Source organism: Lepisma saccharinum, chromosome 14, assembly GCF_977018435.1.
Source record: "Lepisma saccharinum chromosome 14, izLepSacc3.1, whole genome shotgun sequence".
Lineage (NCBI taxonomy): Eukaryota > Metazoa > Arthropoda > Insecta > Zygentoma > Lepismatidae > Lepisma > Lepisma saccharinum.
In genome coordinates this window covers 73,758,047-73,785,302 of record NC_139242.1, presented here as the reverse complement: position 1 = coordinate 73,785,302, position 27,256 = coordinate 73,758,047, and the positions used below count along the sequence as shown (strand labels likewise).

Below are 27,256 nucleotides of genomic sequence, written 5' to 3'. Positions count from 1 at the left end.
GATTGTCAGTTACTGAAGAAAGCTGCATTTTCATAATTTTGCATCCCGTGGTTCAATCGATAGGACGACTTGGTTGTTACGAGAGGAAACCGGGTTCGATTCCCGGGATGAATGATATCGGGGTGGAAACTTTTCCGTAAAAGCGGCTCTCGGACTCATCCAGCCTCTAATCAGTGGAAATATCAGCCTTGGAGAAGCCACGGTGCTCTAGCCGGTAGGGTGTCTGATTGCCACACTGTAGACCCGGGTTCGTTTCGTGGAAAAATCACCATCTGAAATCACCAAGCCAGAGAATCGAATCCGGACCTTCCGTATGACAGCCGGATGGCGTATTGACTGAACTACCGCTGCTCCGGTTCATAAGGTTGATTGGAAGAGAATAGCGTTCATGTTTTAGAAGGCAGGCGAAGTCATTACAGAAATTAATATACAAAGGGGTATTTCCCCAGAAATCAGAGGGTCCTGGGATCGGGCCTGGATCCCTCTTTAAACTGTAGGTCCTGTCTCGATTAGCCTTTCTGTGCCTAAAGTGGACTTTAAAAACAAACAAACCAATTCAGAAAACATATTTTCAAGGTTGTAGGTACGTGCGTTTTTAGTGCTAGTTGATGAATACTTTTGATCCACAGTAATGTTTTATTATTTCTGGTTTGCTATAAATACCGGGTGGTCCAAAAGTCCCGGAACGGTCACATATCGTGAGAAATACACATCGAATCGGAAAACGAAAAAATACGCGTTTAATAAGTGGAAGAATGCTATTCAATGATATCACCCTTGATTCCCCACCCCCGCCCACTGGGGGTGAGGCGGGGGGCAACTGTAAAATTTTAAATGGAAACCCCATTTTGTATTGTAGAATCGGAAAGAGAACTTCATTCCGAGTCCAACGAGCTATCAACCATCCTCCTAGCTCAATTAGGAACGAAGATATGGCGATTTTAAATTTTCGCCCCCCCCAAAAAAAAAAACAAAAAAAAAACCGCTCTGCCCCTAATTGAGCTAGAGTGAAAGCGATTGCAGATTCGGAATCTGCACGTCAAGACCTTTCAATAGAGTATATGGAAGGGGGTCTAAAATCGCCATATATGATGTCGACGCCACTGATGGCATTCATGTGAAAAAAACTATGTATGGTCCCACAATTTGTAATTCAAATGACTGTAGTGGTACATTATTCCTCTGTTGAGGTAATCGTGGAGCTTCTTGTGATTTCTTCTTCTGTCTCTTCCAGTTCTGCACCCTGAACGAGACTTCGGACAAGCGCAAGTTCCCCACCTTCGCGAGAACCAGGCCGTCGGACACCCAGATCTCCAAGTCAGTGGCTTCTGTGCTCCTCAACTTCAACTGGAGGCAGGTGAGTCAGGAAATCGGAGCTTTGTCCTATTTAAGAGTAGTGATTGGTAATTCCATTACATTTATGTTGTTCTTCTTTTCTTGACTCACACCGTCTTTAAGCGATTTCTAGCCAATGGTGGCCGAATGCTGATTTTATTACCTTTGATTCTTATGCTTAGAGTCACTCGGGGGAATACGCCCAACTTTTTTTGGCGGTTTATAGCTGCGCTAAATGAAGGAGTGTCGCAATGAAAAGGATGTCAAATGAAAGCTACGTGTTTTGTTATTGTTACCTATAAGTTTTATTACTGTAAGTCTTATAGCAAAAGAGCCATAGATAAAACAAACAACAGATGAACGTCAATTTGGGCAAATCACCCCGTGTTCAGGGTAAAATTCCCATCCATTAGGGGTAAAATGCCCAATACAAGAAACAATTGTTGTAATACTTGACATATTTAAAGGAAAATAATACACAGCAGTAACTAAAAGATTACTAACGTTTGTTTCGTAAACAGAACATCATTTGTACAGATAAGCATAGCGTTTCTAACAACATTTATTTTGAATTTACCATAGCCTCTTTTACTGTTTACATTTGTGAGAAATTGCATTGCACTTTGGACACGTGGACGTGAATTTGGTACATATTTCATGCATCCACATACTACAACGAATACACTGGATCCAGACACATTGTGGTCCTTTCATCTCATAATAATTCCCATGGGCATATTGTACTTAATTTCTGTGGGCATATCACCCCACAGCTACAAGCAGAAAATTGAATCACTGGGTTGGCAATTCTGAGCACCATGCGGCAGTTTCACCCTGCAGATATGTTTCCCTGACTCTTGGTCTTTACACCAAATATAATTTGTGTAGGCAGAAATAAGTAGGCTTACATTTTCTTTCTCCCTTGGGAATATTATTGCACACTGTTAATACAGAAACGTCCAAAAAAAATTACCTCAAAAATTGTCATCTTACCACATGAAATTAACTCTCGATGGCTTCAGAGTCTTCTCAGAAGCTCCAAACCTGCTGCCTCGTCTCACCACGGAGGGCGTTTTCAAACAAGAGTCGCATAATTGTCATAACATTAACGTAGCGCAAGATGCGAGGGGGTGGGCATTTAACCCTGATGGGCATATTCCCCCGAGTGACTCTATTGATTTTCCTCAGGAAATTATATTGTCACTTATTGACCTTTCTGTTCCTAAGGTATAGTAGTGAGGTTTTGTGATTTGATTTTGGCGTCGGTTGTTTTTGGAGTTACGAGTATGTTTACATTTCGATTTTGTGTTTTCACTACATTCCAAAAGCTTTATTGCCAGAAATTCTAACATGACTTGTACGAGTTTCGTTCCGTTAAGATCGTACTAGACTTTTGACACGCGCAAGCAGTCACTATTGAAATGCCTTTCGAAAACCAATATGATATTCAAAATTCTGAAAATTTACATCTGCTTTAGAATTCCTTCCAGAGCATTCACGTGAATCTTTGTGTGGTTTGCTTTCGCTGTTGTCTAGCTTTCTGTGATGGCAAGTAGGCTTACATAGCCATTAGCCAAGAAACTACTGCAAATATCTAGGCAACGCCAAAGGCAAACCACATCAAGGTTCACGTGAATGTTCTGGAAGGAATTCTAAGACGATGTAGTATTTAAAATTTTGAATATCATAACGTTTATCGATAGGAGAAGTTTGAAAGTTCAGTATGTCCTTAAGATCGAAAAATGTATTCTAGGCAGTGTTTTGATTAGATATACAAGGGCTATTCGGAAATCAACCTCCGAGAGGCATGAAATAAAATAAAAAAGGAAACCCCATATTTATTGTACACGAAAGTTGCACACAGAAACATATTTTCCAACATAATTGCGAACTGCACTTAGGCATTTGTCATACCGTTGCACTATCTTCTGTATACCCTCGATAAAGAAGGTTGCCGCCAGGGAACTCAGTCATTCCCGAACACCGTCCGTCAGCTCCTCAATGCTCTCAAATCGCTGCGACATCAACCCAATCAAATGATAATCGCAAGGTCCGGGTTGTAGGGAGGGTGGTCAAACATCTCCCATCGTACGCTTGTGTGCGTACGGCTATGTGTGGGCTTGCATTGCGGTGAACCAAAACAATGGCTGAGACAAACATCCCTCGCCTCTTATTCTCTCATGACCTTTTGTCTATACACGACACTCATTCTGCGATGGATTTCGGCTGTGCAGTGCCATTTAGCCCGCACAAAGTGAATTGCACCACGAACCTCACATTTGGCGAGAGCTTGTGTTGTACCAGTCATCGTTCTCCGCTCACTACACACCAAGCACTGAGCACAGTGCAACCACTTGGCGTGGCGTGGGCTAACACGTGACAGCTTATTCCAGCGCATGCGCCGCGGCGCTGCAGCAAGCCATATGCTCGTACCAGCCAACCGAAGGTTGAATTCCGAATAGCCTTAGTATCAGAGTCGTGCCCAAGGGGAGGTTGGTGGGAGTCATAACCCCCTCTTCGGCCCAGCATTCCTAAACCAAAGAAAATCAAAGGCAGGAAATGGTGTCAAAATTAGGATTGGCTACTAAAAAACGAAAACGTAACCCTCTTCCTTTCAAAAATCCTGGGCACGCCACTCCTAAGTATATATGATATTATGTATAGTATGTACAGGATTTTCATTTTATTATTACAAATCCAGAAGTCCAGTGGCGAAGCGTCATAAGAGGCCCGTAGGCCGGACCTACCCTAATATATTTGGCTATTACGGATTATTTTATTACTTATAATTTCATTAAACGGCGCCTTGATACAAGAAAACTTAAATTCTAGGCCTTACGATAATTTTCACAAATTTCCATCCCTGCCAGAGACTATATCGTCGCATGTGGAGCCACTTCTCCGAAGGCCTCAGCTGGTCCCATAACATTAGATGTGATTCATGCGGGAAAGCATAATTTCAGGGGCGCGTTCGCCCGAAATGGACACAGTGATGCCAACCCTAGCATAATTGTGCTAAACGTAGTACAATTTGAACTTCATTGGCAACTAGCACCCTGTGTTTGGAATAATGGTAAAGTATAGCATCATCTAAAAACATGCGTCCCTGGGAGACAGATAAATTGAATTCAGAGGAATATATTTTGAAAAAATAAATTTAAATAAGCGGCCCCGGCGCCCACCCAGCGTCGAATAACATGGGTACCTGGGGGAAAAACCTGGGGGGTAAAGGCGGTCAGGGGCGTGATGCTGATCACATCACCCCCACTCATGACCGGATCAAGAAAGTGTGGGGCGTTACCCCCACACCCCCTATACGCCTTCATGGCGTAGTGCTATGCACAGGGGAGCACTTTACCTTTTACCTTTTAATATCGCAAATCTTATTTGTTTCAAACAAAAGGTAGCATGCCGATCCACCTACATTTGGTCCACGGTCTTCTTTTCATCTATTCTTTATCTTTCCTTACTTAGCTTACGACGAACATTTTATTGAAGGGAATTGCTAGAAAGTTGGGAACACGGGTAAAACAAGCCGCCGCCTTTTGTAGTCGTCGAATTTTCTCGAACTTTTTCAAGCGATTGAACCAATTATATTGGCTAAACCATTGTAACTAATTTAATGGAAGAAATTACCAATATTGTTTAACTAATCAACAACGCATGTTCACATTACAACTGCCCCCAAAATAGATGCATAAGTCATCCGAGCACAATTTAGTTGCAATTAGCAAAATTTAAGAGTTTAATCAGCACACTTTTCCTCATTGGGAGGTTGGCAACGCTGGACACACGGTACAAACTGGGCTTCATATCTGTTTCTTGTCCAGCGCGGGGTATCCAACGAGGGGGAAGGGAAGGGGAGGGTAGAATGGCAAAGACAACTTGTTCCGAGGGCGAAAAAAATGTTTCTATCCCAGTGTTCTCCGTTTTCGTTAGTTTCTCGATTTACTCCTGTTGCGTTGTGGTTGTTTTATTGTTATATTTTATCTTGTTTTTTTTCTTTTCGCTCATTTGTTTTTTTATTGTTCTTTGATTGATTTTTTTTACTTCGCTTTTTGTGCCACTTTTGGCTAATTTGCGAAGATCGGGAAGAGTGTTGATATGATGAAATTGACCAGAAATACCCATGCGCAGACCGAGATTCGAACTCAGGACCCCTGGCGCCGCAGCGCGATGTGCTAACCACTCCGGCAAGGGGGCCGGCTTTCATTGTTGTGAGCGTGAAGTGAGAAAGCGGAATAATGACTTGTATTACTCTGGAATGCTACAAAAACAAGCATAAAAGCCTATTACCTGGCATAGAAGAAAGAAGGGGCATCGGAACATTGAAGACTGCCACTCGAATGACATCTAAAGCATCAATTTACAATGTAATCAAGAAACACGATTTACGAGTTGGCACACAACAAGCGTTACTATTCAGGTACGTTGATAGATGCAAGAATATGTTGTTACATTTTCAAAAATAACTTTAAAGGTTATATTTTTTATATTTTAAAAGAGTCGCACCCATAACAACACGAACTCGCACGCCTGTGCCTACCCTTCCAGCGACACCACGCTTAGCCACTGTCCAGGACTTTTGGTCACTCTGTCTAACTGCTTCGAACTAAAAGAAAGGCTTGAACTTTGGGCACTGTCTGTCGTCTGCAGACAAAGCAAGGGTTTCCATTAACATGATATCCTCGTAAAGGTATCCAAGTCTGCTTTCAGCGCTTTTTGAGCTGCGATTGTGCTATCTCAATGTGCATGTTTGCGTGCGGGACAGAGGCCGGATTCAGCTGTGAATAATTAATGCAGATGGTAGGGTTTCGCGTGCCTGTCGGATGATCCACCCTTGCAGGGGGGAGGGGAGGGTTTGGTGGTCGAAGATCTCATGAATATGCAGCATGTTGTGGCGAAAGAAGAGACGACCGACAATCTATCTTGTGAAGAGCTGGAGATAAAAACGAACCCGCGTTCTTCAGGTGCGAGGTCTTATCTGGGTCTCATTTGAACAAAGTTTAGCATTGTGGAAGAGTGGATCTGTTTTGTGCTTTATTCTCTTATTGCTTTTCATATCTATTAACATCGTATCATTCTTTCGAGTGAGGGATCGGACCAGCCACTCCTGATTTACTTATTGGGTGATGTACTCTAAAATCTCCTTCATCCTCAGAGGAGAGTCTTACCCGCTAGCAAGTAGGCCTGATGGTAACGGCCCAAGAGGTACTACTCAAACGAGATACACTAGAACAAAGCTGGAAATTGCAAATAGTCAGCACTTGGATTTTAAAACCTTCGAACTTGAATCATACATCGTGAAACTAGGATAATTCCCTGTCCAATACTCGAAGACTGATGATCAAATCAAAGAATGACGCGTAAGCCTGTACTAACTTTCTCCAGGCTTCTGGTTGCTACAGACTAAGTCAGGCAGACTCAGTCTGTTCGAAAAGAAACCTAAAGAATCCTCTTGAGTATCTTAAGTCAATCAAAAGAGTGCCTCTTCTCCTCTATCCCTGTCGCAGTAGAGACTTGGTCCATGCCGATTCGTGAAGTATCTCGCTTCCTATTATGTTGGCAAATTACTCTCTGCTTAATTGGCAAGATATCAAATACTTTGTACGACTGTTCTTTCCCTAAACAAAACATTGAACAATTGTCTATTTGGTGCAGCTTAGAGGAAAGAAAGAACAAGGCCTTCTACCTTCCCTTCCATCCATGATTGTTGGGAGTACGTTGCAGCGATTGTTGTAACAATGCGATCTGGGCTTAAGAAGTAACAAACTCATTAAATTTCTTGCATTTCGTACTTTACTCCATACGAAATTTAATGTATCCCTTTTTCATAAATGAATGGCATATATTGTGCTTTCATTTAAGATAGTATTGTCAGTCGAGTGCAAAAATAAACTATAGTCCTTGCAACGTGCCACCACTCGTAACTCCAGGGTATGGAGATCCGAATTGGCAACACACCGCTCCTTGCTCCGGCCGGTCAGTTGGAAGCACTAGTTCTCACCCAGGGATCGGGATTAAGACGATCCCACCTTCCTCCAGGAAGGAAACCACCGAATTGCGACACGTGATAGTAAATAAAATTCAAATACTTTATAATTAAAATGTCCAAAATCTTTAATCACGAATCGCGCGCGTACATACTGATTCGCACAAGTTAAAATTATATTTTGTTGGGTCATGCACGCTCGCAGGCAGTGATAAGCAACTTATTTAACACGAGAGTCTGCGCACCGCCTTCACAGTTAATAGCAATACCTCAACTGCCTACCTCAAGCGCGAGGCGCAGCATAACAGATTGTTCTATCTTACAATAATACAAATTCATAACATAAAATAACACAAGAAAAACTGATAATTTATATAACACATCAATGTTAATTAGCGATAGTAAGCTAAAGTTCAGGTTGGCACAATTAAAAATGCCAACGTGGAAGTTTTTACATCGCCAAAAACAGGTAGCGTGGTTCCCCAACTCCTAACATAAACGGCCATTAGGAAAATAATATTTTATTGAAAACGAGGGAGAAATACTTTGCTATAATATTGATTGATTGATTGATTTAGTTTATTTTACTTCGCGTTTTGTGCCTCTTGGCTAATTTGCGAAGATGGGGATGAGTGATGAAATTGATGAATGAACATTCACAAACAACGAAGCCCGACCGGGATTCGAACCCGGGACCCTTGGCGTCGCAGCGCGATGTGCTAACCACTCGGCCACAGGGTCGGGCATACTTTGCTATAATATTACAATATTAAACTATATAGAAATAACTAAACTGATTTTATCAATTAAATCATATTTGCCCTTGCACAAAAAAATGATTAAATAAAGATTTAGTTTATAACGAAGACAAATTACTTCAAGCTTGTACATTGTTGAACAAAAATCGATATTAAGAAGAAATGTATTTAACTTGTGCTTAAACAACAAAATTTGCACGAAAGATAGTAATAATCCTAGCCATTTTGGATTTGAAAAACAATGAAAACGTTGCATATATTATCTGGGATAATTATTAGCCTATAAATTCTGAATAAATCGTATCGTACCCAAGGTATTGGGTAAGAAGTATAAAGTCTTAGCATAGCAGGTAGCAGAGAAAGGAATGCTGAATAAGTAATCCGGCAAAGGTCGGGTGATTGACTTGGAAGGCGTATGTGGCATGAGTGTTGGAATTGTCAGGATGTGTGATCAGTGGGCGAGAATACGAGATAGAGAGTAAGGTCTGCGGATTGGGGGAGAGAAGCAAAGTGGAGAACGATTATTGGACGATGGTGTGTGATTGGATCGATGTCTGACAGAGAGGTCAGACAAGTGACATTTGAGAGGACAAGTGAAGGAACAATCTTCATCTATTTGTACGGCAAGTAATATCCTTTTCTAAACCAATCCATATCGGTTCAGTCATGAAGAGTATAAAACCCATATCCAACCTAAGTTAATTTCTATCGCCAATCCTTTAAATGTAACCTCTTGCATTTATCACATTCAGGCCAAGCGAGTGATAACCATCTGAGAGATGAATGAGAAATAACTACATCACCCAATTCAATCTAGAGGTTCTTGGTTCGATCCCAAACGCAGCATGGGAGTTGCATTACGAAATGTTGCAAAAATACGCGAATAATATTATAACATAAGATAAAACGGAAATATATACATGAATTATGAAAACAATTAAGTATAAATAATTTAATCCAAGTTCTTAACTTGAAAGTATACGAATAAGATAAATGCTAATATACGACTGAAATCTGCCTAACATGGCGGTCGTTACATCCTTTGGCCCTTTTTTAGAGTAAAAGTTTCCCATTTAAAATCCGTTCTGTAGTAATCACACATCGATACATGATTCAAGTCTACCATTCAATCTCATTCTAGTCTAGAGACAAGGTCATTAGGCAGTCAGATATCTTGAACGAGAGTCTGATAGCAGGAAATTCCTCTTCCACCGAACTGCACCCTACCCCGCAACTACACTCCTCGGGAACAGAAAATGAAGTTTATTTTTCTGTGGAGTTGGCAACCTTCCAGTGTTTCCTGGCGTTCGTCAGATAAGAGAACCTTCACAGTTCTTCATATTTACAGCTCCTTGCGGCTTTGGGCGATTTCAGTACGAGCCTCTAGACTGGAATGGAAGCCAAATTCCTTTGGTTTTCTGAAAACAAGAAGGTCCAAAGTTATGTGACGTACCAAGGAGGCTCTCGCATAACCTATTAGTGTCGCAAAACACTTCTCATGGCATTTTTTTGAAGAATAGGATATTACTTATAGTCGTGTGTGTGTTTGAATGTGACAACTCAAAACATTTTCAAGCTTTGGTGATGAAACCTGATACATGTGAAAGATCTCTGAATAAATTACCTAGGATACTGTGGAGGCTGCATCAAAGTAATGATGATTTACAAGGTGCGAAAAATTTAATGATAAGAATTTTTTTTTGACAGAAAAATGAGAGTATAACTTTCTCCTTTTAAACACTTTATTTGTTTCTTTCTCTTTGCTCCTTAGGTTCTAGGTTAAAAAGAGAAGTATAATTTACTATATAAAATGAATTATATTCAATTAATGAATGTTAATTATAGTTGTTCATTCATCATATATTTCATAAAATCAGTATCCATCCTCATCGTCGCAATTAACTTACAAAGATTAACAATAGGAAATTGACAACATGCAATATGTTTGGAATATTGTTATATTAGGCATTAGGTGATTTGCACAGCCTTGGAATGCAACACATGGTATCTGTCTGCTGGACATATGCCACCGTGCCTATTGCCTAATATAACAATATTCAAAACATTTTGTGAGGAGAGTATATATATATATATATATATATATATATACAGGGTGATTCAAAAAGGACTTTATAACTTTGAAAGCATATAGCAATTTATTCAGATAACGTACAGAGTCGGTTGAGTTGCAATTGCAAAGCAAAACACATCAAGTTTGTCATACAACAATCATGTTAGGTCGATGTGGCTACCATTTGTAATGCGACATACATCCCACCTGAAGTCGATTTCATTCCAGACTTTCACAAAAACCCGATCTTTAATGAAACCCCACAAGAAAAATCTAGCGGGGCCAATCTGGGGAGTGATGTGGCCATGCAATTGGACCTTCACGACCGATCCACCGACCTGGGAATCGGGTATCAAGAAAATATCGGACTTCTACGTGGTAGTGAGGTGGTGCCCCATCTTTCTGATGGTAAAGGCGTCCATCTTGGTCATCCTCGTCGAACTGAGGAATTAGAACTCCGTACGAAACTTACGTTGAACTGCAGTTGCCGATTGCGTCTCGTCAATCGAAAACACACAGCGAGCACGTTCCTCACCAGTAAAAGTTGCCACTTTCAAGAACAATGCTGACAGCGCTACTGGTGGGTGAGTTCGGTACTAATGGACTACGTGAGTCAAGACTTGGTGTGTTTTGCTTTGCAGTGGCACCTCAACCGACTCTGTACGTTATCTGAATAAATATCTATATGCTTTCAAAGTTGTAAAGACTGATTGTTTTTTCTTTCTCTCATAATAGGGATGTATGTGTGTGGGTGTTAATGTCGTATTCTCGTGGCATAAAGCAACACGCATATCAACAATGGAAAATGACTTAATCTCTTCATAGATTATTGCTATGCGCCAAATACTACCACTTGGTCATACTTGCCAATTAACATTGCATTATATTAAAATTCAAATTACTGTCTCCTTATGTTGCCTTCTTACACTGTTTTATCCCTTCTGAATAGAGGGACGCCAATGTAAATATCAGTTTACCAGAAAACCGTTCAAAACAAAATTCCGAATTGTTATATCCCACTATCTTGACAATAACAAGCTACTTATAGTTACATGCAAACCCTTTCAAAGTTCTAGTGTTTAGATTTGTGAGCGTTTGATACTAAACTCATAAATATTAACCATGTTATTTTCGTATTTTCTGTTTCTGAGTAGCTTCCTTTGATTCCTTTCAAGGTGACTTTCTTCTACCTGAATTCCGCCGACAGTGAGTTCGGAAAGGTGGCCGCAACCATCCTGGCAACAATGGAAGAGGCGGGGATCAATGTTCGAACCAAGCGAACGTGGGATAAGCCGTTTGTGTATGGTTACATGCCTCATGTGCCCAACCCATTCTATGATCTCGTGAAAGATACTTACCAGGATTCAAGAAGTAAGTACTTCTTCCTCTTTCTTCTTTCATATTTATCGCGAAGATTATTTGTACAGTGGGATCCATAAGTATTAACAAGCAAATTGTCCATCGCCACGTTTGCTTCCTTTGTTTTATGCAATGAGAGCTTCATGAACTGACACAAATCTGCTTACGACCTCTGAACCAGTATATGTAAAAATACAGTGCTTAAAACACGTATGATTAAGATAAAAACCAAGGAAAATATTCATGGACAATTTGCTGAGCAAAGTTATGGATCCCACTGTACTTCCCACTAGATGCAGGAAGTTTGCTGTTGGTAAGAGCCAAAGTGAAATGCATAGAGGTGGGCCCGTTGGGTACTTTTTTCGTCTGCGAATTTTCGTGTGCTGTGACATAGGTATGAGCAGAGGGGGTTATAAAATTTGGCCACTTAGGCTTTGTTTTCGGGTCTGCTGACGTTACTATTGTCATTAACAGTTTTGTTTTCATAGTACTTCACGTACACTAATTGCACCTTCTATATTAACAAACACTTGTAAACTTTAAATTTTAGACACATATGATTGAAAATTATTCATTAAACGTCGATAAAACAATACAATTAGATGCTTCAGCGTCTCGTTTTTGTGCGGCCTCTAGGCTATAGCCTTGTGGCAAATCCCTTCCTCCCGGGTACGAGACCACCATAAAGTAGTACTCGACTCTTCCGATGTGATTATTGCTTCAATTGAAGCTTTTTCAAGGCAATCCAACATAAGTTAATGCATATATCAGGAAATTTATTGCACAAAAGTGCTGAAACCATTACCTTATTCGTCTAAATGTAAAGTAAATGTCCACCACATGGCGTCATATATTGGTGGTTGAATATCATTAACGGACTCGCCGAGTAGCGACAACTACAAATACATTTAAGTGGCGTGCAAGATTGACGTAAATATTTTATATAGCCTATTCATATATATACCCCTCTTGATTTTTGAAGGAGACAAGCAGATGGCTAAACTGGTTTTCACTGCGGAATAGTTTGTATTTGCTACCCTTTAACACATGAAGGTACACAAAACATATAGGCTAATCCTTACGAAGATAATTTGTCTCGGCTAATGCATTCACTCTTCTGCACTAAGAAACAGTAACACTGCTACTGTAAATAATATTTCACGTCCACACATGGGCTTAACTTGAAGCTTAACGTTTTGGGAGACAGAGTCGAAAAGCTTTTCATCCCATAAGAATAGTCTCCGGGATAATTATAAATATTATTATTTATTACTTAGCTCCTCAGGTCTTAGGATGTTAACAAAGGTATCGTTAACTTGCAAATTTTAACAAACCTGAAAATTTGAGGGGGGCAAGCGCCCCCCTTGCCCCCACCGAGTTACGCCTATGCGTCCACACAGTTCTTACTCCGGCAAGCTTACTATAATCGAATCAGTTAATTATGCCGCGGACACAATCAGTTATGTTACAGTGAGATATGTATCCGTTCATCAAATGTTATCTTTCTACAGAAACATCCATGGTTTGACATGGACAGATACAGTCTGAATGCACTTTTTCAGCTCTCCTGTTTAGAAAATCACTTCTAATTGGCGAATCGCTGTGCAGTCTCCCAAATTAATATTAAGCTGGATTAAACGCACCAACGTCGATCTAATCACGAACCATAAATAGCAAATTACGTTGTTTTTTAATTCCTCTCCTGCCGTGCCACTAAAAGCTAACGGTTTCAGTTAATTTATATTTTCATTAACCGTGGATTTGCACATGACATAAAAGTTTTTCTTTGATGTTGCCCACAACTGGCGTTAAACACGGAATTCGCTTTGAGTTCATTTTATTTATTTTATTTAACGTATACCCACGCCTTTTCATTTCACTCGGTGCCTGGATATTCTCAAATTAGTTTTTCATCCTTTTTGGTCGCTTCGCTTGTCAATTTCTATTAAACTTCTATAGCGATAAAATTAAAATTATATCATTAGAAGGATCTCTCTGATGTTAATTGACTGCAATATATTCTGCGGTGATTGGTGCATCTTTTCGCACCGCGTTTAGCCAAAAGTGGCAGAAATTAAAATAATTAACATGCAACGTCCCCCGGTTGTACACCAATCCTTAGAAAGTTAGTCCGCTACTCCTTTAGTCGGGAACATGAGAATCTTTGGAAATCATCAGGGCTTTCTGGGTAGAAAAGAAGCACAACACAGTATTCGAAGTTAAACGCAGTTTTATAATCACTTATATTTCCTATCGTATGTGGACTTAAAAGCAAGGTACAGATTTACTTACGTTTCTGCCTGAAGAGGAACAATTCTATAGCATATTAAATCACATCACAATCACTAAATACACTTGCATATAGAATTAACGCTGGACAATACAAACGTAAATACACGAAAGTTTCTGTACTTAATTATTACTTTCGAGTATAGCCAGAATGAAACGAAAATAATTACCAATTACACTATTCGGGCATTCCATTAACCGTTACCACGTTTCTGTTGATTTCTCACCTTCACCTGTTTTCTAACCGAGTCTGTCGTCAGGTGAAAAACATTCAGCCGGGTTCACTTCCTCTGCTGAGATGAGAAAGTGACGTCAACACGAACAGATGACGTATTTCTAACCATATACACAAGTTCCAACCACAACTGTATCAATCTAACTATAAGCCCCGCGACAGGTTAAGTTTGCAGCAGGTTTTATGTATCAATCCACTCTAGAGAGGCACTCAGCATCCCCGTGCCAGTCTCGCCTTAACCGCTGAGCTGTTCATATCACAGACAGTGAGAAAATCCGCAGTATTGCAGCTGAACTATTTTCTGCGCGCACGTTTGGGTCTATACAGGGTGTTGCAAAATACCTGTTACAACGCTTGGGAGGTGATTCTACAAGTAAAAACAAGGAAAAAATGTCATGTGAAAAAATGTCGAAATCGGCACCGTTTTCGAGTGACAGGCGTGCGAAAATCGCCTCACACCATGTGTAAAGTACAATAACTCAAGAAGGAAGAAATATAGCAATGTCGGAATAAAATAATACAAACAAAATCGTACCTGGTGAATACAATGGTGCATCAATTGAGGCCCAGTGTAAATTGCGCAAGGGGACTCTCAAAGAAAGTGGGGAATCCCCTGATGGAAAATACAAGAAATTTACTACTATCTTCTACATAATGTTGAGATCGGAATGTAGCCAGTAAAAAATGGCGACGTATGTCCACATGTCCCACTACTGCTGGGACACCGTCCCACACCCGGGAAATAGGGGCCACGGTTCACATTGCGGTTCGAAGAAAAGAAACCAATTTGTCGCATGTCTCACTACTGCTGGGACACCATCCCAAATGGAAAAAAATACTGGAAAATCATAAAAAAAAGTTTTCAATCCCTTACTGTTGACACACTACTTTGCAGTACGAAAAACAAAAGTTAAACAATGGCCACATGTCGTTAGGCTGTACATATACTACAAGAGAGCTCCCCAAAGAAAGTGGGTAATCCTCGAAGGAATGAAGACGGAGAATGGCGAGAAAACGCACACAATGGCATGTAACATTTCCAGGCACAGCACATCTGGAAGGGATTCCACTGGGAAGCGCACAACCTCCGCACATGCAGATCGACGGTATGAAGTACAGCGATATCCAGCATCTTCACTCGTACCTTTCACTAAAGGACACTATGTGGTGCTGATAGGGGCTCACACAAACACCGGTATACTCAGAGACGTTGTTGAAAATGTCCGCCATTGACTTCAAGACAAAGATGGCATCGGCGAAGCACTGATTGTCTGGTACGTGCAAATACCTCTGGCATGTCACCAATTGTCCCAGCAGCGGCACTAACACGAGCAACGAGATCCTCAGCACTTTCCACAGGGGTTTCATACACGAGCCTTTTCATTTCTCCCCACACAAAGAAATCCAGTGGTGTGAGGTCGGGGGAACGAGGTGGCCACGGTAAAGGTCCACCCCTGCCAATCCAACGATCGCCGAAAATATCGTTGAGTAAGGCTCTGGCTCCCCGGTCGAAATGTGCGGGGGCGCCGTCGTGTTGAAACCAGATACGTTGTCTACCTGCCAGTGGCACGTTTTCCAAAAGTTCAGGTAATACGTCATGTAGAAACACCCGATAATTCCCACCACACAAAGTAGATGGCAAAATGTACGGGCCTATCAAGTGGTCACCTACTACGCCACACCACACATTCACTGCGAACCTATGTTGATGATGGCGCACAATGATTGCATGCGGATTGTCCATATCCCAGACGTGGCTGTTGTGGCTATTGAACATGCCGTCCCTGGTGAACATTGCCTCATCGGTCCACAAAACTTTTGTTGGGAACTGTGGAATGGAAAGAGTTTGTTGCACGTACCATTGGCAGAAATCCATGCGTAGGGGAAAGTCCGTGGGCAGTATGTGGTGCACCTTATGCAATTTGTATGGGTGCAATCCCTCCTCTCGAAGAACGCGGAACACATTGCTATGGTGGGTTTGTTGAGTACGAGCAATGACACGTGTGCTGGTGTCAGGACGGTCTCGTATCGCGTCCAACACGTCCTCTTCAAATTGCACAGTGCGCACAGTGCGGGGTCTTCCACAATCCCACCTACGGGGTAGTAGAGATCCAGTTTCACGCAGTCGAGCATCAAGTCTTTGAAAGAATGCATGTGCTGGTAATCGCCTATTGGGAAAACGTTCGTGATACAAACGACGTGCTTCACGGCTGTTTCGGTTTGCCTCTCCATAAACGAGATGCATATCAGCAAGCTCGTGGGTAGAGTACTCCACCATTGTCTTGTTCGAGAACTGCCCAGAAACAGGGGCACTTTCCCTCCGAGTGACGGATCACAACTACCGTGATTAGCACCCACGTAATGTCACACAGGTGTCCACGCAGTTGTTGCAAACCGAGAAAGAACACGGGAATACGTACTCTACGTACAGTATTCCTTAGCGCAATTCAACCATACACACACGCCAGACTAAACTCCACGCTGCGAGACGCAGAACAAGACAGGAAAAACAACGGTCGACTACAGTCTCTACGTAGTATCCACCAACACTAATACGTAACAGGTGACCTACACTCACAGCGCCTCTAGTGGAGCTTTCTGTACCAATTAGCTGAAATCAATCTGAGCGTAATTTGACGGCATAGCGTCATTTTCGAGTGAATTTCCTATTTCCCGAGTGTGGGACGGTGTCCCAGCAGTAGTGGGACATGTGGACATACGTCGTCATTTTTTACTGCCTACATTCCGATCTCAACATTATGTAGAAAATAGTAGTAAATTTCCTATATTTTCCATCGGGATTCCCCACTTTCTTTGAGAGTCACCTTGCGCAATTTACACTGGGCCTCAATTGCTGCACCATTGTATTCGTCAGGCACGATTTTGTTTGTATTCTTTTATTCCGACATTGATATCTTTCTTCCTTCTTGAGTTATTGTACTTTACGCATGGTGTGAGGCGATTTTCGCACGCTTGTCACTCGCAAACGGTGCCGATTTCGACATTTTTTCACATGACATTTTTTCCTCGTTTTTACTTGTCGAACCACCTCCCAAGCGTTGTAACAGGTATTTTGCAACACCCTGTATATGCGAGAAGTTGCTGCAAGGTTAACCTGTCGCGGGGCTTAGTTGTCTGGGACAGCTTGCACATTATTTGAAGTAACAAACATTTTAAAATCTTAATATCTTACAAATATAAAACCTTAAACGCTCAGGTTCGTTACAAACATAATCATACATAATTTTTAAAGATAAGCGAATCATGTTATTATTTTTAAATTATTTTTTCAAATGTGGCAAGCAAGCCAATCATACTGTAACTTGTAGGTTTACAAGTCCACTAAAGAGTTCTAGTGATTTCTCAGAAACCGTAACCGGTGATTTACAGAGCGGACGATTGAACAGGGTACAAGCTGCTTTAAGGTGATCTTGCAGATTTTAACGCACGTTATTCTCAACAAAATTCTGTGTAAAATGGAAGAAATAAGTGATGTTTGAAGGTATTTATAGCTTACTACACTATACCTTTATGTAGATTTGCAGTGTTCGACCGAATTCGCGCCAGCAGACTGTGCGTGCACCCGCGAAAGAAAATCAGAAGTGTTCTGTTGCGCATGGTTGCATAACAGATTGGCCACGAAAATCACAGGAAGGAGCAGAGATTTTTTGGGTGTTGTGAGGGAGTCAAAGGGCATGTTTTGAGCATTGAATTTCTATAAAAGTGTTCTCTCGTTATACCGCAATATTTGTGGACAGACATGGCTGTTCAACGCACTCATTGTCGCTAGCGCAGTGCGTGCAGACGGAAGAATACGGAGCTGTGGAGTGGTATTGTGAAATCGGGCCATTCAAAAGCGATGCTTTCGAAGAAAGAAACGCCCTCACTTTATCGGCATTACTTTCTTTCCAACCCTTGTATTTTAATTTTGACTTGATGTTTACGGGCATAACTAAAAAGGATCCACATTATACGAGGTGTAAGGGGGTTTGACAGGATTGTTAAATCGTTCCATATGCACTTACACAAAATGTCCAAATCAACAATGCAGCCTCGTAGCATTGTTTCCTCGTTTGATTGTTAAACTGCGTGGCAAGCAACAGGCTTCAAACGAAATCAGAGCTAGAGGACTTTAAGTCCAGAGTGGCGCCAGGGTTGAATCTGGCAACAATAGCAATGGAAAGGTAGGGGCCACGTGCACATCTGGTATGTCTGGAAAACAGGAAGGTTCCTCTTCGGACAAGAGCAAGGAAGAGAAGAGCGATTCCTCGAAGGCAGAGTCCTCTTCTAGCAGCAAAGAACCCAGCAAGGAAGACTCTTCTAGCAGCGACAAGTCTGAGAAGAAGGAAGATAGGAGCAAGTCTTTCGAGATATCTAGGAAAAAGACCATGCCTAGATTGTAGTCGTTTCGCTCGAGGGAAGCAAAACATCAACAGATGCACCATATTGCTGTTGGACCTGAAGATCACATGGAGCCAGATAAACAACCGTCACGGTACCGCCCCCCACCGCCATCTTTGCCGGAGTCACCAATCGCAGACTCTTCTCTCACAAGATGGTTGATGCCAAGGATCGAACCTCAGTGAGTACTGCGGACGAACTCGAGTGTGGAAAGTAACCGCTTGTGTGCGATCGGAGTTGGCTGCTGGAAAGAATCGGATCCTGACTCCCACCAGTCATTGCAAGAGCTGTTTGACGTTGCTGCGAGCCTTTGCCCCGTCTTGAGGTCATCGAGTACCCTTGGTCGAAAATTCGGCTGGCGTGAATTCGCTTTCTACTGTTTATGAGTAAATAAATCAGTGGTGGATCCATTCTGAGAGTGCTTCTTTGTGTTATGCGATACAGTGCAGTACAGTAGCCTGCAAATGATGCAGTAAGCATTGGCTGCGTTCATAAGTTTTGTTTATTGTTAGTAACTGATTGCCCGGGGTCGCCCAGGTATTTATTTATCCCACTCTTCTTTTAGACAGGAAAATAATGAATTCTAACTATAGTGTAAAATGAACGGCATTGGGAGTGTCGCTATTCATCTCAGTGGCCCCGAAAACTATGGATTCTACACTAATATAGGTCGTTTTACATGTCGCCCCCTTGCCACCCTCTCCGCTAGGGGTGCCAGGGGTGCATTGGAGTTGAATGGCATTTGGAGTGTCACTATTCATCTTAGCGACTCCGAAAACTATGGGTTCCACACTAATATCGGTCGTTTTACATGTCACCCCCTTCCCACCCTCACACCTAGAGGTGCCAGGGGTGTCTTGGAGTTGAATGACATTGGGAGTGTCACTATTCATCTTAGCGACCCCGACAACTATGAATTCCACACTAATATCGGTCGTTTTCGATTATTCTTACATGTCACCCCCCTCCTACCCCCACCCCCTAGGGGTGTCAGGGTTGTCTTACCCCCAGAGTATTCCTTTCGAGATTGCATGTGATACGTGTTCCAAGTTTGGTTGAAATCGCTCCAGGCGTTCGAGAGTTATGCTGGAACGAACACACACACACATCCATTTTTATACATTAGATTATTGTCACAAATACCCATATACAGTAGTATTTGGAATGTTCAGTACCTTGATTGATCTGATTTACTTTCCTTCCTTTTTCTGCCACTTTTGTCTACTCGCGAAAATAAAGATGAGTGAGGATATGAAAAGAAGCACTCTCAACGGAAATCCATGCCCAGGTCGGGATTCGAACTCCTGGAGCCGCGCCTCGCATAATGTGGCATTCAACAACACATTTCACTCCCGACTCGATAGCAATGCAAGATGGAACGAACATCCATTACAGCGTTTTTCGACTCCGTCGCCAGATTGCAGCACCATATTAGCATTATTCCCTATATTAAAGATTAAATAGATTAAAGTTGCGATTCCTAAAAGTGACAGCAGAACGCTTTATGTGAGAGTAAAAATGCTCAATTTTCTCTGGAAAACAACATGACTGAATCATGCTACACATTAATCAAATAAAGTTAGATGTCGAACAAATCAAGGGGAAATGGTTGAGAAGCTAGTGATGATAACAAGAATAGGAATTTTTTTTTTTTGAAAATTCGAAAAAAAAAACCTGTAACATTGAGGTAAAAGCCAATGGCTATTGACGTGTAATCCATCATAATTTTCAACCCATAAGACATCTAAAGTTGGATATTTTAAGCTGTGTAATACGATGGTGGTCAAGGATACGATTCCCGTAGTAGGCGTTCTCCAGGTGTTTAGATCTAATTCGAAGATGCAGTCTTTTTAGTTTTATAATCTGTGAATAGTATATTCGAAAGTTGTGTACGTATGGAATGTCTTTTTCATTGTTATCGATACACAATTACAAGAGATTGTTACGTTATTCCATATTCGCTGAAATTGGCGAAAAACAGAATGTTTGGTCTTCTTTTCAAAAGTTATCTCATCGCACATCTTCCCTCCTCCATAATAGCATAACAGGTTAGATGAACGACCATAGCTTATCACTTAATAAAAAACTTTGGTATAGTACTAAAACCAAAATGTATGAATGTGTGTTGAATTTACAGTTGGTGATATGAAATCTTAATTTTTAATTTGACGACAGAAATTTGGATCGAAAATACTTTTTTGTGCAAGAAGCGTACTTTAAACGAACTTCTGCCATAAACTGGGTTTCTTTCTTTCAAATTGGAATAATTGCTTCACATTTCCTTGGCTTCTCTTTCACAACAATAAGTAATTATAATCTTTGCCATTCCTTAAAACTGAGAGTCTATTATCTTTGTTTTTCTGCCCTTTACACTTCTATCTCCCCATGCTGAATGGAATCCGGATTTAATCAAAGCTGAATTCCTCCTCCCCTCCCCTGAGACTTGTAAGTTGCCAACTATAGAGTTTCTTGAAAATTCTTCAGCTTTCAGCAACTTTCTAACAGTTCACAATTGAATTCTTTCTCTCTCTTTAAACGATGTTCTGGCAAAAGAATAATCGAACTTTCAGAAAAAAAAATTAAAAATCTTTCCAAAGTTCAAGAATTCGTTCGTTATGTAACAGCATATAAGCGAAGTTCCTTTATACCGCAAAGATATATCTTCAAGTTCATTCGACGTTGAAAAGAGATTATGCACTTGACTAGTATTCTTTTCTCGCTGACGTCATGGGAAAACTTTATTTATTCGGTGGAAAATATCAGTAGACAGTAAAACAGAATTGGTCGTAGTGAAATTTCAGTACTTCAGCGCAACGAAGTGATTGTCTTATATGGTGCTCAGGAAACTTAATTAGCACAGTTTAATTGCACCAGTACAATAATGCATTTTCATGTTTCTTCCAAATTTCCGGATATAAAAGGAAATGCATTCGTGCAGAAATGTCATGTTTTGAATTGAAAATCTGCCTCTTTGGAGAATTTCTGTTGCAAGTTCAACAAGATGTTTATTTTCTATTATCCTTGAAACTGACTTTCTCTTTAGATGAGATCTTTATATAGCACAGCATTGTATTCAACTTAAACAAAAGAGAGGTACAATTTATTATATTAAAGGGATTATATTAAATTATAATTAGAACACCAATGAACCTCACACATAAGTTACTTACGTTTCGCAGTATTGATAATTTATAACCAGAGACTTAAATTTTTCGGTGTAATTTTTTCTGATTGAAACTGCGTTTTTAATTTTATCCCACTTTACTTCCAAATATGTGGTAAAATATGCTTCCAATGTGTTTTTATACTTGCATGGTTAGTGCATAATTTTAGGAACACAGTTTATATGTTTGGTGTAAACACAACGAAATATCAATTATTGTCCTCGTGATGGGTGATGAGTAGATCAAAAATGTGACTCCCACGACAACTTTGATTTCTTGACCAAACGACCACAAAAAGTTGAAAAACTCACTTTCTCTCCCTGTTCCGCGCCTCATTTAGTGTGCTGACGATGTTTCACGGGCGCAGAAAAGCAGTGATGAGTGAAAGATGAGCTCTCATCCTCTCATCCCTCTCATCCCTCTCATCCCTCTCATCCTCCTCTCATCCTCCTCTCATCCTCCTCTCATCCTCCTCTCATCCTCTCATCTTCCTCTTATCCTCTCATCCTCTTATTCTCTCATCCTCTTATTTTTTGAAAGATGAGTGCACCTTATTGTAATTTTCCAAGTCTGGGACCAAATGTTTATATATCGTGATCTTCGTAAACCTCTCTTCTCATCCTCTCATCCTCTCATCCTCTCATTTTTTGAAGGATGAGTGCACCTTATCGTAATTTTCCAAGTCCGGGACCAAATGTTTATATATCGTGACCTTCGTAAACCTCTCCTCTCATCTTCTCATCCTCTTATTCTCTTATTCTCTCATCCTCTCATCCTCTCATCCTCTCATCCTCTCATTTTCTCATCCTCTTATTCTCTCATTCTCTCATCCTCTCATCTTCTCATCCTCTCATCCTCTTATTTTCTCATCCTCTCTACTTTTAGAATATTGTCGTCAATATTAGAGATGAAGTTGGAGTGCTGGAATCAAGGGGGCCAAATGTTTATATATCGTGACCTTCGTAAACCTCTCTCTTGGGGGAACGATGTGGCATATACACACGCGCGCGCTCTCATCTTCTCATCCTCTTATTCTCTCATTCTCTTATTTTTTGAAAGATGAGTGCACCTTATCGTAATTTTCCAAGTCCGGGACCAAATGTTTATATATCGTGACCTACGTAAACCTCTCCTCTCATCCTCTCATCCTCTCATTTTTGAAAGATGAGTACACCTTATCGTAATTTTCCAAGTCCGGGACCAAATGTTTATATATCGTGACCTTCGTAAACCTCTCTTCTCATCCTCTCATCCTCTCATCTTTTGAAAGATGAGTGCATCTTATCCTAATTTTCCAAGTCCGGGACCAAATGTTTATATATCGTGATCTTCGTAAACCTCTCTCTCGGGGAGGGAACGATGTGCCACACACGCGCGCGTATGTATTGTGACGCAAACAAACAAACAAAATAATAATTGTTGTTTTTTAGGATACCTGGCCCCTATAACCTCGCCAGGGTGCGTGGTGCCCAGCCAAAAAAGTAAAAGTTTTCTAACGGCTGCGGTTATAGATTACCGCACCTCTGTAGAGTTTTACGTGTTTGTTTTTTTTCTCTCAAACTTCCATGAAACTCTACAGAGGACCTCCGTAATGCATGCAACGTGTACTAACGACTCTAGTGTTATTTGATGTTGTGATATTTTTGGATATAGAGTTTTATTGTGAGATATAGATAAAAATAATTATGTTTATTATAATATTTTCTTGATGAAGATGGAGAATATGTGAGTGTTACAAATAAAGTTGCATGCTTTTTTTTTTTCTAGTGTGTGTATGTGTTTTTGATGTTTCGACAGCATCTGAAACGATAAAAAGAAAGAATTTTATTGTTAATTTTCACGTGTAAAAACAACAACAAATTTTTTGTGCAAATTTTCTGATTGTCTCTCGTGCTATAGTGCAAAAAAAGATATTGTAACTGATAACTGATGAAATTGACATTGTAACTGATCTGAACTAGTGAAATTCGTATTGTGCCATTGTAACTGATTGTGCTAGTACTAAAAATTTCTTATTGTGCAAGAAAATAGATGTTAAAAACTTGTTAAAACTGCTCTGTGACCCTCTCATTCTTCACGTCGTAGGCGAAGGACTTCTCTGCAATCATGATGACGCTACACAGGGTGTCCTCGGGCAAGGCATCGTGGAACTCGCAGACGATCTTGATGTTGGTTCGATCGTTGACCACCACCTGCTTTCTTTTTGTGGTATTGATGACGGTCATGGGTCTCCGGGCTTTGAATTCGCTGGGCGTGTAGTACATGTCCACGCTTCCCTCGGTCACGCGCTTGTAAGCCGAAAACGCTTCGTAAAGTTTGAGATAATCGTTTTTGGTCATGTCGAGGTTGTAATTCTCGCGCGGGAACACTTCGTTCCTACCGTTCTTCAGATAAACGTTCTTGATCTTGCAGTCGTCGAACTTGCTGGAATCTTTCTCCTGGTTGTTATCGCGCCCGGTCTGAAAAAACACTACGACGAAATCTGGCATGTCGAACTGTATGTTGTTGAACTGCGTCGTCACGTCGAATTCCATGTGACTTCCCGACGCCATCTTCTGCACGCACTGGTAACCGTGAAAGTGAATCGGCACCTGCGGATTTTTCAAGATCTCCGCTTTGTACTTGAGGGCGTAGTTTGTTTCGTATTCCACCACTGGCATTCTCAATTCCATGCTCCGGATGACGCATTTCGCTGCTTCGGGTAAAGTGTTGGCTATCGGCGTGGTGCCGTCCGGACCCAAAGTAGCGTATCGCATCAGTGCGTCGTTGTCGTTGGCCGCTCTTCGAAACGTGACTCTCAGTCCTCCCTTCCACATGATCTCCTTGTAATCGGAGAAGAATCCCGGAAGCAGACGCATGGGAAAGAGCACCGTGTGACTCCTCGTCGATATTTTGGTCCCCGCTTCGAATCCCCCTGCTTGATAGTATGCTGCGTCTGTTTTGGATAATTTCAAAGTTCCCACTGCCGTCGACGTGATGCCTGGATAATCTATTCTGTCGATGACGGTGTTATGTTTCCTCACCTCCACCTGCGAGAACAGGTGAGGCACGAAGTTGTCCACGAGTATCAAATTTGCTGCTGCGGGAAACGCGTCTCCGTTTTCTTTCTTCACCACGTCGAATTGAAGGTAGAGGTCCGCTCTGTGAGGATGAATGAACCCGTCGCCTACGTCCAGGTCGTATTCGATCTCCCTGTTCGCTTCGTTCAGATTGGCGAACGTGCGACGGTTGGGAGGGAAAGATTGTAATTCGTAACTTTCGATTTGCTCCATTTCACTATGTGTGTTATTTATTATACGTTGATCTCCACGATGGCCGTCGTAGTGGCACCTGCGAAATCCACCACGTCTCCTTTCTCGTTCGTCACCACCAACTCTATGTCGTCTATGCGGTTGCGACATACTGGAAAATAGATCGGCGAAGAGGGCGTGTAGATGATCGGTTCCATGAACTCGGAACTTGGTTTGAAAGTGGCTATGATTCCCGTCTGCTTGTGACTTCCTAATAATCCGTCCGAAGATTTTGTGATCATACCTTCCGCCACGTTGCAGTGTACGTTCAGAGTCTCTATGGCCAAGAATTTAGGAATGTTGGTTGCCGTGTGCTTGATGCCAGCTTCGAGTTTGGTGTCGTTCTCGAAACCTAAAAGTTCTCCCATGGTGCCCAGGTCCACGGTCTCCGTCGCGGATAGGATTTCCACTCTGTGCGTGACCGAATTTTGAGAAAGGTATGTGCCTTTGGGTAACTGAGCTTGCAAAGTGGAAAGATTGTATTGTCCTGGCGTGACGACGATGTGTTCGCTTCCGACGCTAATTTTGTTGTTGTGCTGCGTGACGTTAGGTATGAGGTACATGCTGTAGAATGCACGCAGAGCCACGGATTTAGGATAGACGATGTCGTCGTGCAGCGTGAGTTTCAAGATTGAAGATTCGCTCGTGAGATGGAACACGCCCATCCTAGTGATGCTGTTTCAGGTTCCACAGTGCTTTCTGGAAATCCTCGATCGTAGGGTTATTTATTTTAGAGAGAAACGCGAGCACGGAGAGGCAGAGATGACCGCAGTTCACGTCTCCGAAATCTTGAATGCGTTCGTCGTTGTAGTATATAGAGGTTTTGTTTGTTTTCAGATAATGAATTAAATTTGTAGGTGGAACACCTCCGAAAGAATCGAAAACAAATGCTTTATCATCATTTTTGTGGTAACATATCCAATGCGTGCCTGGATTTTCTTGACCGTCCAAGTTGACTACTCCGCATTCTCTTCTTTTCACGCTTGAAGGTAACGAGTCGGACATAAAAACTCCTCTGAAGTGTTTGATTTGTAACGGTCCGATCAGAGATTCAATGTCTCGGTTGGTGAGTGCCGTTGTTTCTTTTTTTTAAACTTTCTCATCACGCCCTTCCCCCCTTTCTTCTCCATGGCCAGGTTGTGACGTTTCTGTTCTTCCAATTCCGCTTTGTTCTTCTTCGAGTCGATGACGGTTTTCGCGATGGCGGCACTTCCGCCAGCCAAACTTCCAACGGCCCCCAATGCTGCTAGGATGGCCGGGATGCTGAATATGAAACCTCCGATCTTTTGCTGTTTCCGCGAACGCTGCAACCGTCTCAATTGAGGTGTGCTGAGCAGCAATTTCATTCCATGTCCTTTCGACAAGCAAGAACGTTTCTTCTCGCGTTGTTTCTTGGTGAGTAACCCATCGAGGGCACCTAGATTTTTCAGATTGGAGTATGGTATCTGGTACACGACACCCTTGGGCTTCATCTTGATGCTCTATGTGTTATTTTCGCGGTATGTTATTTATATATATATTCTGATATTTTTTCTTGTGTAGTTTTTTTACGGTATGTTATTTATATATAAATATTCTGAGATTTTTTTTTCACGGCCCCGCAGTCGCTACACAAATTCTATTACGTGCTTTGTTTTCTTGCCAAGAAGTTCTTTTGTCCCCTTGTACACGATTCGAGTTTTGTTCTCGATTAAAATAGATAGCTTCTCGTCCGATAACATGTTAGCGTATCGATCTGGTAAAAATAGACTGTATTGTGCGTTGAGCAACAGGCGTACCTTGGGACCATACTGGGTAGAAACGATTGAACCGGAAGTTATCGTGTAAGGTTTGTCGACTTCCAATTCCCGAATTTTTACATACTCGACTGACAAATTTAGCATTTGTTTTAATGCTTGGAGGTCACTCATTTTTTCAGTTGTCATATCGAAGAAGAGAAATTTTCAGTGTGTGTGTTAGAGAAATTTAATTTTTTATTTTCACGATGTGTGTTATTTATATATACCGAAGATTATTTTTTTTCACGATGCGTGTTATTTATATATATTTTTTTTTTCACGATTTGTATCGAAGATTTTTTTAACAAAGGAAGAAAGTTCGTGCTTCGGAGAATGCGATGATGTGCGTGATGATTTCTTCAGTTTCCTGTTTGGACTTACGCCAATCATCAGTATACCGTCTTCTTCCCTGCCTCGCCTCGTGCAGTTCATCCAACCTCTCGTTCAATTTCTCCCCCGCGGCCGACAGAAGAGTGTCGAGATCACCGCACCTCATTCCACTGATCTCCCGAAGACGGTCCTTGAGAACTATTTCGCATCCCATGTGAAATGCCGGCGTCGTTTTAGCTAGGATCACAAGTTTA

The 27,256-nt window shown here is 41.4% G+C and overlaps 1 protein-coding gene across 1 annotated transcript in view; it reads left to right on the top strand.

Annotated features, from left to right (window-relative positions):
- LOC145999023 (guanylate cyclase 32E) overlaps positions 1-27,256 on the top strand; it is a 511,534-nt gene that overhangs the window by 230,785 nt on the left and 253,493 nt on the right. Inside the window, exons 3-4 of the mRNA XM_083135915.1 lie at positions 1,235-1,357; positions 11,332-11,527. Of these exons, the coding sequence (XP_082992041.1) occupies positions 1,235-1,357; positions 11,332-11,527 (319 nt within the window). The remainder of the gene's footprint in view (positions 1-1,234; positions 1,358-11,331; positions 11,528-27,256) is intronic.